Source organism: Rattus norvegicus, chromosome 10 (genome assembly GCF_021556685.1).
Source record: "Rattus norvegicus strain SHRSP/BbbUtx chromosome 10, alternate assembly SHRSP_T2T, whole genome shotgun sequence".
NCBI lineage: Eukaryota > Metazoa > Chordata > Mammalia > Rodentia > Muridae > Rattus > Rattus norvegicus.
In genome coordinates, this window is record NC_141543.1 from 23,217,598 (window position 1) to 23,231,715 (window position 14,118).

The window sequence follows — 14,118 nt, forward strand, 5'->3', positions numbered from 1 at the left end:
TGATGATAGAATTTGCATTATTTTTATTTTTTGTTAGTAGTGAGAAAACCTGTTCACACACGAGTGTAACTTGTCTCAGCCACATTATGAGACCTCTTAGAATTCTAAATTATGTCAAAAATTACACGGTGGGAAGTGTCCTGCATTCGTCATGCAGGCGTCCGTTGTCTGGTGATTTCCGGAGGAGTATTTGGGCTTCCCTCCGAAAGGGCTGAGGTTCCTGCACTCCTGTCTCCTGTATCGCCCGCTGATCAGGGAACTGTGGTCCAGCTACTACCTCCCCGTGGGCCCTTTTCCCTTCAACTCTATCTTCCTTGGCTTCATCCTCTGTGTGGGCAGCTTCATCCTGGCCATCCTTTTGAGAATTCAGATCAACCCTCAGAGCAAGGTAGACTTCCGGGCTCAGAGAAAGGTCGACTTCCGGCCTGTGCTGGTCTCTGCCTGAGTTATCCTGAAGCTTTTAATGAACTGTGTTGGCTGAACTTCTCCAGTGGACATAGTTGTGGAGACTGGCAGAAATGCTCACTGTTTGTCATGCCCTAGATAAGAATTCTTGAGAGGGCAGCTCGTTGGACATATAGATTCTTCAGCAGTGTGCTTAACCGTGACTATGATTGGGCATCAGGTGGACAGTCCAGGGAACTCCCTTCGTTCTCTTAGACCAGCTTTGCAGTGCACATCTGTTAGTACAGAATCTACTTTCCTTTACGTGTAACCATTCCCTTTCCAAATTAAAAGTTTCTACCACATCTTTTTTTTTTTTTTTGTTCTTTTTTTTCGGAGCTGGGGACCGAACCCAGGGCCTTGCGCTTCCTAGGTAAGCGCTCTACCACTGAGCTAAATCCCCAGCCCCGTTTCTACCACATCTTAAAAACAAAAACAATTCGGTCCCCAGCTCCGAAAAAAAGAAAACAAAAAACAAAAAACAAAAAACAAAAACAAACAAACAAACAAAAAAGCCAAAAACAAAACCCCCAAATAGCAACCTACCAGCAAAATCATTATTTTTGTCTTTTTTTTTTGCATTTAATTTCATGTGTATAGGTAATTTGGCTGCATGTATGCCTGTACACCAGAAGAGGGCACTGGATTTCCTGGAATTTGAATTGCAATTATAATTGGCCATGTGGGTGCTGGGGATCGAACTTGGTCCTCTGGAAGAACAGCCAGAGTTATTAACTGCTTAGCTGTCTCTGCAGCCCTTGGGTCAATTCTTCGGGATAGGATCTTGCTGCGGTGCCTTGGCTGGCCTTGGGCTCCTGGGCTCATACAGTCTTCCTGCCTGTTTTCTACGCAGCTGGAACTCTTGGAACATGGCACCACCATGTCCAGGTACTCTTAAGTTTGTTTCAGCCTTAGTTTCATATTCCTCTGATGTTGCTGTCAACAACAACAAAAAAAATTAGAAACCATTTGACTGATGGGAGGTTGTGTATTTTTGTTTTGTTCCTTTTTGAGATCGGGATCTCGCTATGTTGCTTAGGCTGGCGTGGAACTCCTGCCTCAGCCTCCAAGGTAACTAACTGTAGGTATGTGCTACCACACCCACCTAAAAGGCTTTTAAAAATGTAGGTGCTTTTTGTGTGTGAAGTATGCCAAAATGGCTTTTCTAACATTTTTTTTCCTCTTTGCTGTATTCTTAGTGGTAAGAACTAAGTCAACAGCCTCATAGCTCATTTACATAGGCTTTTTTCTTTTTTCTCTTTTCTTTCTTTTTCTTTTTTCTTTTTTTCGGAGCTGGGGACTGAACCCAGGGCCTTGCACTTGCTAGGCAAGTGCTCTACCACTGAGCTAAGTCCCCAACCCCTTGTTTTGTTTTGTTTTGTTTTTTGTTTTGTTTTTTTTACAGTTTAATATATTTTAATAGCAAACTTACAGGAACAGCAAAGAAGACAGACAACATTAAAGACATGTACTCGCATGTAGGACAACTCCATTAGAAAAGTATAGTGAATGGATGGAATCTACTGTATGGTATAATGATACAAACACCATTTAGTTGCTGTCAATAAGAAACTTACTTATCTAAAAAAAAAATCCAAATGCTGGCATTGTCTAGAAATTTTTTTTTTTTATCTTTTTCTTTTTATTTATTTATTTATTTTTTTTTATTAACTTGAGTATTTCTTATATACATTTCGAGTGTTATTCCCTTTCCCGGTTTCCGGGCAAACATCCCCCTCCCGTCTAGAAAATTTTAACAGGTTTATTTATAATTGTTATAAAGTTGAACTGTTGAAATGTGTTCTCTGAAACGTTTTGCTTGCACTAATGCTTTACATCTTGCATTTATATTAAAAATTCACACAAAAATGAACGTGGAGAAACTGCCAATACTTGATTCTGTCCCTTATGTTTCCCCTTGCAATTATATACTTAGGTACCTTTGACCCCATGGAAAAACCTCTAATACTCAGAACTACTGATAACAGGAAGCAGAGGGAATTTTTTTGTTTTTGTTTTTGTTTTTTGAGAATTAAATGTTTCCCCTCATAGTGGACTCTTAAGCACGTTCTCTGCATATGCGGCGTGCTAGTTGGCTATCTTTTGGCATAATTGTTACGCGTTTGGCATGGATAGCACACAGGTTGATATCTTCAAAAAGGCCAACCAGATAGGCTCACTTGCCGCCTGCAGAGCACCAATCGCTGCTCTCTGGAAGCGCAGGTCTGTTTTGAAGTCCTGAGTAATTTCTCGCACCTGACGCCGAAAGGGGAGCTAGCGAATCAGAAGTTCAGTGGACTTTTTTTTTTTTGGAGCTGGGGACCGAACCCAGGGCCTTGCGCTTCCTAGGCAAGCGCTCTACCACTGAGCTAAATCCCCAACCCCTCAGTGGACTTCTGATAGCATCTGATTTCACGGAGTGCCACAGTACCAGGCCTGTAACGATGAGGTTTCTTCACCCCTCCACTAGAGGGTGCACTCTTGCGAGCGGCTTTTTTTTAAAAAATATTTATTTATTTATTTAATGTATAAGTACACTATAGCTGTCACACCAGAAGAAGGTATCGGAGCTCATTACAGATGGTTGTGAGCCACCATGTGGTTGCTGGGATTTGAACTCAGGACCTCAGGTCTTAACCACTGAGCCATCTCCCCAGCCCCGCGAGCGGCTTTTGTAACCAGTTGTTTCCTAGGTGCTTTACCACTGGTGGATTTGCGAGCAGTCTGCTTTGTACAAGGCCATGGTATGGGCACCTTGTTTTTTCTCTTTTTCTTTTCTTTTTTTTTTTTTTTCCGGAGCTGGGGACCGAACCCAGGACCTTGCGCTTCCTAGGCAAGCACTCTACCACTGAGCTAAATCCCCAACCCCGGGCACCTTTTTACTTACCCCCTTTCCCTTTGGCTGGAGCTCAGCAAGGGAGGCTGGGCTGGTGTTAGAGAGTGGCGGCAGTGTGGCGAAGGCAGCCTTACTTAGGCTTTTAAGTGACTACATATTTTACAGTAGGAGCCATCACATATGGCTTACCAAATCCTTCCCTACCCTCCTATCTTGTAGCTAGACATGAAAACCAGGGCCTTATATTTCCTGTTTTCTATTACACTCAAAGAGCATGTATGCAGCCCCTCTACCAGCTTTTTGGAGCCAATGCTAGGTGCTAGCCAATGACTGATGAGCATGAAGGGTGTGCATCTGAGATCTGGTAGTCACCGGCTAGTGAGCCACCTCTGCATGTTGCTTCCCTATAATACTAGAGACCGTGTTTCCCAGATTGTGCACGTTAAGGATACAGTTAGATTACCGACACACGTGGGCATTTGTCTATTGGTGGGGCTGTTTCTGCTACAGAAGCTTAGAATCATGTCAGCTTGCCCTGGCCATTAAGACACTTCTCTGAATTCTTCTCCTCTGTGTTTCTGCTTAGGACAAGACGCAGAGAGATTTGTGTGCAGGATGGGGAGCTTGGGAGGGAGGTGCTGGTCGTATGTTGTTCATGCACCACACATCAGTAATCTGTGCAATCTGCAATCCCAGTCGTCCTTTAAGTTCCTTCTCTTGACTCCTGGCTCTGAGTGTGCATGCAGTTCTTCAACAGGGCCTCCGACTAGAACACGGCAAGACTCACCGACCCCAGTGTGCACTGCACATCACTTCCCCTTCTTGCTGACCCCACCTTGAAACCCAGCTCAAGGTAACAGCTTCACTAAGTGTTTGCCGGGGCAGGCAAAGACATGAAGTCAGTTCCTAGTTTTAAAAGCTCCTCAATACACTCTGGTTCTGATTCCCTGATTTTTTTTTCTTTTCATTTGCATTTAAAATGTTATTGGGGCCAGGCAGTGGTGACATGCACTTTTAATTACAGCACTTGGATCTCTCTGAGTTCGAGGCCAGCCTGGTCTACAGAGTGAGTTCTAGGACAGCCAGGGCTACACAGAGAAACCTTCTCCCAAAGATCCAAACCAAACAAAATGTTATTGGGGCAGGAGAGGTGGCTTAGCAATTAAGAATGCTTGCTGCTCTTGTAGAGAACCTGGGTTTCGCTCTCAGCATCTTGGTAGTGGCTTACAACCATCTGTAACTTCAGTTCTTGGGGGCCTTGATGTCCTCTTCTGGCTCCTGGGTACCAGACATGAATAGAGTGTGCAGACAAAATACTCACACACATAATTTGTGTTCACATATGTGTGAGTCCATATTTGCCACTGTGCACACAGGAAAGTTGGAGGACAACATGCAGAAGTGAGTTCTTTCCTTTATAGCTCCTGTAGGTCCTGGGAGTGAAATCAGTAGTCAGGGTTTGTGGCAAATGGCTTTACCCACTGAAGTCATCTTAATGCCCCCCCCCCCCCTAAGACAGAGTCTTGTGTGGCTGGCCTTGAACTCACAATGTAGCTGAGGATGTTCACGATGGCTTTGGATTCCTCACCATCCTGCTCGTCTCCCTATTGCTGGCATGTACTTCCACACCCAACTCCTGACTGGGTTCTGGCTAATACACAAGACTGGTTTGCTGTTGTGACCCAGTAGATTCTGGACAACCTCCCTTTATGCTTTCATTTGCAGGTGTCCTATTTAACATAAGCTTAAAGAGTTTGAAAACTATAAATATTAATTTCAGTACATATTTGGGAGTAGATTGATAGAAGTAATGTTTTTATTTATGCAGTTTAAAATGTATCTCCCTGGTACAGAAAAGATGGCTCTGTAGTTAGGGGTGGGCGCTGTTCTTGCAGGGGACCCGAGTTCAGGTCCCAGCGCCTATGTCAGGCTTCACCTCTGGCCTCCACAGATGCTTGCACTTATGTGCACACAGACACACACTCACATACGTAACTCACTGGTCAGCCAGATCAGGCACTCTCTTTGTCACAGTTATCTTTTTCCTCAATTTTATCGATAAATAAAGATATGTAATCTTATTGTATGGGTAAAATAAGATTATATTGCATTTAATCCATCTTACTAATACTCTTTGCTAAAGGTCTCAAAAGATATTAGTTGGAAATGAAACTAATCAAGAGGTTACTCAGTATAATCATCACCTTATAGTATATTTTAATTTCAATTAATTTAATTAATTTAATTTGGATTAAATAATTGAATTAATTGAATTTAATTGATTAATTGAATTATGGATTAAAATATACTATTTTACAATGTTACCCTATGAAAACCTTCCACAGAGTCACAGGGCTGGGGACTGAGGAGGGAGGGTTCAGTGGGTAAGAGTGCATTCTATGTAAAGCAAGAGGACTTGAGTTTGAGTCTCCAGCATCCCTGTAGAAGCCAGAGATAGCTGCACATGCCTATAACCTCAGGGTGGAAACAGGTACTCTCCAGGAGCTCACAGGCCAGTCAGCTGAGGTCAGACAGTGAGCTTCAGGTTTAGTGAGAGACCTGTTATGGAGGACACCTGATGGCCTCCCCTGGCTTTCTGTGTGTGCCTGCGTGTGTATGTGCGCATGCATGCCCACACACATACACATGTAAATATAACACATACATAACAGATAAATAAAAATATGTAAAAAAAGATAGACATAAATTCTATTAAGAGTTCGTGTTGTTTTGATTGGAAGTGATCTCATAGAATCTACTGTTTACATGAGTTGGCTCCCCTGACCCCCGGTGTGACAACTATTTCCTAACAGTCTGGAAAGAACATGACTTCATACAGTCTCTGAGGGTCAGGAACCCATGATTTGCAAGCTCTGTACTCTATTGAAGGAATACAAGCTGGGGCAGGGGAGTTGGTAACTTACTGAGATGCACTGACCTGACTACTTCAGCTGGGAGGTGGTGCTGATATTGAGAATGGAGTTGTGGAGGGGGGGGGGAGAAAGAGAAGAGGGAGAGAGAATGAACACACATTATTCAGACAGACAGGCAGGCAGACACCCCATCACCTCCATGCATATACAGAGTGGGGTGGAATGAACACATGCGAGACAGTCTGTAGGACATTTGCTGCTTGGGTCACCAAAGCAATAAGAGAAGAAGGTCCAGCAGAGGCAGGGCCAGGAGCCCTTTCACTCTGCCACAGCTGTGCTCTGTGCTGATGAAGTGAAGCACAGTCCACGTGCTCCAGCATCTCCAAGGATGGCAAGGACAGGCTGTTACCTCACACTGTGCGGTATGCGCCTTCTGCCATGGCCATCTGAGGTATGCACTCTGATGTCTGTCGAGGCCTCAGTGTCATGCTGAGGGTCACAGATCTGCACCTCTTCCCTGTCAGCACCTTGCAAAGCTTGGCCCAGATCTGTCTGCAGCTCTGGACGGAAACTGCCTTATGACTTTCTGCCGTTGTCTATGGTCAGATCTGATCACCAGCTAGCACCAAGCCTGAAGCAGTAAGAACCTGCACACCCAGGTCTAAGAGGCCCAGGCAAGCAGGCCAGCCTTGGCTGGGCTTGTGCGAGTCTTCTGTCATAAACACGCTTTTTAAAAACCCCTTGAGAGTTTGGAGTTCAAGGCAATATGAGTTTTCTTTTTCTTTTCAGGAGGCATATGGTTTTAATTAAAGGACGGAAACTTTGAGGCTTTCTGATGCCAGGGGTTGCAAGCTCAGATATCCTCAGGGATTTAGCATTCCAATGAGAAGCATGCAGATTGCTATAGTGTGAATGTGGCACCAAGGCTCTGGTTGAAACGGAGAGTCCCCATCGTGAGGGCGTCTACTCTCATCAATCACTTAACCCCCTTCCTATACTAATGGGCTAATAAGGGAGTTGCTGGACTGTGGAGTGAGCTTCCTCTGGTTACCTTGCTCTAGCATTTTGTCACATGACAACCACTGTTTGCAATGACCCTATGAGGGTACTGACCTACGACAAGCAGATGCTGACACTGTGCTCTTGCCATGAACTAAATCAAGTTTCTTTTTTTTCGTTCTTTCTTTTCTTTTTCCATAAGACAGGGTTTCTCTGTGTAGCCCTGGCTAACTTGGAACGCACTTGAATTCTACTTCTGTCTCCCAAGTGCTGGGATTAAAGGGTGTGCCACCACTGCCCAGCTTCTTTAGTGTGTGTGTGTGTATTATATGTGTGTGTATATACATATATATGCATATATATCGTTCATTTTCACATATTCTAATACAGTAGCAAAAAATGGGCTGAGACACACGTAACAGTACAAGGAGTAATGGCGATGGTGGGACCTTACTTATGGTTGATACTGAGCCACTTCGTGCTGTTGTCATAGATCTCTCAGATATTCTCATTTTTCAAGAGGAGTTAAAACACAGATTTTAAATGTGAAGTTGAAGATGTAATTTTTTTTTAAAAACTCTGTGTGTGTTCAGGTGTGTGCACAGGCATGCAGCTGCCTGCAGGGACTACCAGAGGGCATTAGTTCTAGAACAGGAGTTCCAGGCAGTTGTGAGGTACCCAGTATGGAGCTGAACTCAACACCTGCAGGAGCAGAAAACGCTCTTAGCCATTGGGTCCATCTCTTTAGGCCCCCTAAGGTGTGAAACTTTTTTTTTTTTTTTTTAAGGTGTGAAACTTTTAACTGACTGATTTCGCCAGTGCTATGGGTTCAACCCAGGGCCTTCAGGTTAGGAATATGCCAGAGTTTTTTGTTTTGTTTGTTGGTTTGTTTTGTGACATAGTTTCTCGGTTTAACAGCCTAGAACTCCTTTTTAGATCAGGCTGGCCTTGAACTCAGAGATCCACTTGCCTCTGTCTCCTCCCAAGTGCAGGGATTAAAGGTGTGTGCTACCACACTTAGTGTGTGACTTTTTAAAAAAAAAATGAATATGGTAGTTTAGGCTAAAACAAACACATGGGAAGTTCATACTCATCCTGTGCTCCCCTACATGCTATCTCATATGAAAGGTACTGACAACTTCAAGGTCTTGGTTGGCTGTTAAATTGGTGAACTCCAATAAACTAGTCTTTCGGTATTCATAGAACTTCCCACACTTGCTATGGGCTTGGACATGACTTGCTTTGACCAGTGCAGCAATCAGAAAGCTTGATAACCATTTGCTGATGGGTCCTGTCCTGTTTTGAACCCACCTTCCAGAAGCTTGAGAGGCTCCAGAAGATGAGATATCATTTTGAAGGTGTTCCCAGCTGATTAAAGCCCCATGTGTAACCTCAGCTTACATCACATTGGTCCAGATGAGCTTGGTTAATTTACATAATTGTATAAAATAATAAGCCATTGTTATTCTAAGCCACCACACCTTGGGATGGAGGATTATGTTGCAATAGGTAACTGAAACAGAGGTCATTTAACCTAACCTCATTACGCTACTGACTGTCCCAAACCCAGAAAGGGAGGAGAGTTTGGGGAAATCCAGACAGCAAGGTATTGGCAGTAACTCTAATTCTGGGCTTTTCCCAGGTGTTTTTCTTTCAATCTCTTGGTGAAAGCCACTAGATAAAGATTCTAACATTTCAGACTCTAACTGCAGGGAATTTATACTGTGGTTTAGATGCATACAGATTACTGTAATGCCTTGCTTGCTCTTTGGAAATGGGAAGAGTTCTAAGTCATCCACTTTACAGGGGCAAAGAATTGAAACACACTTGAGAAGCAGGAAAGCTTCTCAAGTCACTGCTACTGTGAAGTGGGTTGGGTACAATGAGCCAGGCCCTCGAGATACACGATAATAGCCAGAGCTTGGTTTCTACAGCCAGATCTCCAGTAAAACATAAACAACTTCACAGACCATTAACATTAGACAAGGCCACAGAACGGCCTTATCTTATGGATCAAGACAAAAACAAGACCACTCCATAATTACTCGTGAACACAGATAAAACATGAACATTGTCTAAGCCCCTGACACACGGCTACAAGAGGCTGTCATCAATTACTGGATTAGTTTCAATCTAATATAACTTCCCATAGATAAGGTGTCCAACCTTATTACCCCCACTTCCTGGCAGTATGCGCTCCAGAGCCCCTTCAAATCCTTTTCTACATTACCTAATGTCTCTTACTGAGACGTCCATGATTCATCGTGGTGCATGTTCTCTTCTAGTTCAGCTAAAATAAACCCACCTTGTTTAACTACAGCGTATTCCTGGGGGTTTTTGGTTTGAGGGTACTGACAACTTGGAGGGCACACAGAGTTAAGAGGAAGAGTTCACTGGAAGTCTCTAGATGTGTTTCTTCACAGCATTTCTAACTCTTGGTGAATGTCTGCTGTCTTCCCATTAGAATTAAGCTTCACGAGAACAGAGGTCTCGCCTGTCATTTCCAGAGCTTAGGGCAGTACTAGTAGCAACGGAATGCTTAAAAATGTCTTCAAAATGATCAGCTTCTTTCTCATGGCTCAGCTACTTCCAGTGTAGCAGCTCTCCATACATCTGTTTCCCAACTCAAGCCTCCAAACTTTTCCTCTTGAGATGTCCATCTTCCCTTGGTTGGATCTTCGGGCTCACAGACCCCTCCCACACCTCCTGGTGCAACCTCGGACCCACCTGTCTCCACCATCTGTCCCTACCAAGTGTAATACACCGGGCGGCCGCGCAAGCACCTAGACGACCAGTGGGCACTGCAGACAACTACTGCGCATGTGCGGAAATCGGTCGCACCGCAAAGATCTCAGACAAGTGAGGAGTTGCCTCGGAGTTTCCGTCCGGGTCCGGGCAGCCACCCGCTGCCAGGAAGTCTGGAACGACCAACCGGAAGGAGACCGCGCGCGCGAGGATTTCTGGGACAAGTAGTCGCGGCGCTCGCGAGGCCCTATCCCGAGCAAGTCCTAGATACTCCAGATCTGCATGTCCCCGCACTCCCAGCCCTGCCCTCCCCTAGGTGCTCTCTCCCGTGGCGGAACCCTGGCAGAGTGGCCCGACGGCTTCTTGTTCCCATAAGGCTTAGCGATCCGCCGCGGTTGTTGGGAGTTGTAGTCTTCGCCGTGCGTCCTGCGTCCGCCGAGGGGGAGGGCGGAGCTGCCGGCGGCCCGGGCGGGCTGGCAGCTAGAGTGGGTGCCAGAGCTGCCTCCGCCGCCGCCGCTGCCACCGCCTCCTCCGCCCGGGCCGTTCGCTGCTGAGCGGAGAGAGCGAGGCGGGGCCGCCGGGGCCGCCATGGAGCCCGACTCGGTGATTGAAGACAAGACCATCGAGCTCATGGTGAGTGCGGCCCGCTGGCCTTCAGTTCTTCCGGCCGGCCGGCGGCCCGGGGGCCTGCCCACCTCGGCGTCCGCGCCAGGCCAGCCCTCGTTCCCCGTCGCCTGGGCCCGGCCGGCCCCCTGCTACGGCTCGCTGCTGACGCCTTGCGCTCTTGGGCCGGCCCGGCCTCCGCTCCCCGCGAACTCCCCCACCCCCTCCCCGCTCCTTGCCGGGCTCCGACCAGTCTCGGGCGCCCCTGCCTCGCTCCTGCCGGAGCCACCGCTCACTCTCGCCTTGCCATCACACTTTTTAGAAGGGGATTTCTTTTTCCCTTCCCTGGATTCCTCTGCCAGGCCTGCATCGCGCTTCCCAGCCCCGCTCAAGCCGAGGGTGATGGTGGTGGGAGGTTGTCCGAGACCAGTTGGAGCCGCTTCGGCCTCCGTAACCTAGGCTTAGGGGGTGGGGTGGCGGTGGGTCTCAGCACCCTCACCCCAAGCTACCGCTGTGTGGATGCCAGGATAGGCCCTTCAGGACTGGGATGTTGGGCATGCCCACGAGTCTGAGGCTGTAGGGGATAAGGGGCCTCTTTTCCGAGCCCCTGCGGTGTCAGGCTTCTTGGACAAAGGGTTTCCTACCCTGCCGTGAAGGATGTTTGTATAGCAGGGCCCTAGGTACTCAGAATTCCATCCCCCAGAAAAGGAAAACCATAACTTTATCATTTGGGAAATGAGAGGGGAGGGAGAAGAGGTCGCCTTCATCACTGCCACCCTCTTTTCTTTTAATAATAAAAAGCGGGACGGTGTGTGTGTGGGGGTGTTCTTGACCCACCGAGAAGCAGCGATCCCTTTACTGTTAGAAACCCTTGGTAGCCAGGTTGGTCAGGTCTTCCCGGACACCCCTAACCCATTTCTGACCTCAGACTTGGTGCTAGAAAGGTTTTTGGAAACAGGGCTGTGAGTGAATGGCTGGGAAAGTGAAGGATTTGCTTATTGGTGGAAGAAATAAAGTATGGCTGGTAGTACCTGCCAGTTTGAACGTGAGGGAAATCAAACTGGGCCCAGGAGAGTTGGGGACATAAGAAAGGCTTCTTCCTGTGAAAACCTTGACAGTTTCTTTGTATCTCTACTAATATAGTAACAACTAGTATCTGCCGCACAGTACTGAGGAAAGGTGAACGATCTACTGAACTTAGCAATGTGTTTTCCTCGTCAGAGTTTCTCCAGTGTGAAATGCTTATTGAGTCAGTGATTCCACTGGGTAGGGTTGGTGACATCAGAGCCACTTCCCCCATTTAGTGCTATAAATAATAAATGGTGATACTGAAAGTCTGTTGGATAGCCCATGGTTTTTGTGGATGATGTTGTCCAGGGAGCTAAGGTACACGTTTAAAATGGAAGTAATAGTAGCATAACTACAGAGTCTCATGTCTGCTGGACTCAGCACAATGTGCAGAACTGGATGGTTGAAAAATCAAACCTGGAAGTTTCTGGGGTGTGTGTGTGTGTGTGTGTGTGTGTGTGTGTGTGTGTGTGTGTGTTCACAGGGATTCTGTCACTTTATCTTCAGGTTCTGAGGACCTTTTTTCTTTTTCAGCATCCAATTGTCGGTTGTAACAGTTTGGGAAACTTTAGTAGTCCGTTATTTTGACAAAATGTCTTTAAAACGTGCCTTATGTATTAATGTGAATTCACACGTGCACCACAGTGGGCCTGTGGAGGTCAGAGGACCATGTTGTAAAGATTCTCTTCTGCTTTTACCTGGGTTCTGGGACTTGAACTCATTTCGTTCTGCATGTATGATCACGTGTCTTTGGTTGAGCCATCCTGATGACCTCTTTTTTGGCAAAGTGTCAAAGTATCTTCATGTATGAAGATACATGTTCCATCTTCTTAAAGACAAAACAGTATATCTGCTTTCATAATGACCAGTGCTTCATATGAAACATATTCACTTAAAACAACCAAAATGTCTTCTTTTTCAGGAGAGTTAGAAGAAATACAGTGTAATTAACCTCAGGCATGGTCTTTTAGCATATGACTAAAGAAATATTCTGGCCCACACTTACTGGTTTTCTAAGCTTATAACTGTTTTGTTTTGAGTAACTGTTAAGGTGCTGGGGTGCACCTTAGTGGTAGAGCACATGCTTCCTTAGTGTCCATAAAATCCTCATGGCTGGGTTAGACTGTGTGATATTGTTTGCCCTTACATTGAAGAGATGTCACCTAATGAAGACATAAAAGGGATTTAATGTAGGATTCTTAGAAATGTAATAAAAAAATGTGCCAGGCATGGTGGCACATGCTTTTAATCCCAGTTCTCAGGAAGCAGAGACAGGTTAGTCAGCCTGGTCTACAAAGTGAGTTCCAGGACAACCAGAACTACACAGAGAAACCCTGTCTCTCAAAACCTAAACAAATAAATGAAATCCCCCAAACCAACCAAAACAAAGACCAAACAAACAAAAAAACCACAACCAACCAAAAGTCAGTCTCAAACCCCCTAAAGATTGTAGTGCCGAGGCCTGCATTGCTGGATCTGATTTACTGTCTATGCGTATGGCTCGTTACTTGAGTCATTTATAAGGTGTGCAGCTACAGTTTTTCCAAATCGTTGGTACCTGTTTCTCACTATGATCAGTTTCAATTATAGTCAACATACCCTACTGTGTTATATTTTAAAATACTACTTTGAGAATGACTTCGTGTTGGTTGTGGAATACCAGTACACTACACCTGTTTATTATAGTATACACTTTGCTTCTGTCCCTAGCAATCCTAGGGGATAGTTGGAGGAGAAAGATGGTGGGTGACAGTGGAATAGTTAAGTTTAAAAATCCAGGTGTCCCCTTGGTGACTACTTGAGGCCTGGACTACCAAAGGTGCGTCTGTGTCTAGGACTCTTAACAGAAACCTCATATGGGCTCTCTGTCTCCCCACTTTCCTCCTTTGTCTGCTCTGTCCTCTCTTTACTCCTCCCTTTCCTTATCGTTCTCCCTCCTTTTTCTTCTTCTTAACATGTTCTCTTTTTCTCCAGCTCCCTGTCCTCTTGCAGGGACTCTTGTAGCCCAGGATGGCCTGGAACTTTGTAGCTGAAGCTGGTCTTCAATCTCCTTTCCTCTACCTCCCAGGTGCTGGGATTATGGTGCCACCATCCTCTTGAATGAACTCTTGAAAGAGACAATGACTTTATAGTTGCTGATAGTGAATAATTTAATTGTCTTGTGGCTTTCATGGGCCAACTTTGTGGACCTGTGTTCTAAACGTTTCTGCAACAATCAGCTTTATTATGAGTGAGCTAGAACAGTGAGCTAAACAGTGACCCTTTTTGGAAATATTCAGAGCTCACCAGGCTGTGTGTCTGGTTGGTCGGATTTCAGTGGAAAGAATGCAAACTTCATTCATTATGCATCGCACTGAGGTGGGAGCATGAGTTGATGTACAGGTATTCCTTAGGAAGCTGCAGATTGACAGACAGGTGGCCAGTTCCTCCCTGAGAGGACAGCAAAAAGCTGCAACAGTTTAAGAACACAGGCCAACAGTCAAAGATGCTAGCCACCAAGCCTAACTACCTAAGTTTCATTCCCTAGGACTCACATAGAGGAAGAAGAAA

At 45.7% G+C, this 14,118-nt stretch overlaps 1 protein-coding gene and 1 long non-coding RNA gene across 13 annotated transcripts in view; one reads left to right on the top strand and one right to left on the bottom strand.

Annotated features, from left to right (window-relative positions):
• LOC120095062 (uncharacterized) lies at positions 1 to 9,976 on the bottom strand. Its single transcript, XR_015631514.1, has 2 exons — positions 9,458 to 9,976; positions 1 to 1,380 (listed from the first exon to the last, which is right to left on the bottom strand). It is a non-coding gene; the product is annotated as an uncharacterized LOC120095062 (long non-coding RNA).
• A 351-nt stretch (positions 9,977 to 10,327) lies between these two features.
• The window catches only part of Fbxw11 (F-box and WD repeat domain containing 11), a 97,136-nt gene continuing 93,345 nt past the window's right edge, over positions 10,328 to 14,118 (top strand). For 9 of the 12 annotated variants that reach the window (XM_087571575.1, XM_087571577.1, XM_087571581.1 and 6 more), the window contains exon 1: positions 10,328 to 10,530. Coding sequence is in view for 6 of the 12 variants with exons in the window: in XM_087571574.1 (XP_087427700.1) it covers positions 10,486 to 10,530 (45 nt within the window). In the remaining 6 variants the exon portion in view is untranslated. 12 annotated transcript variants of the gene reach the window in all.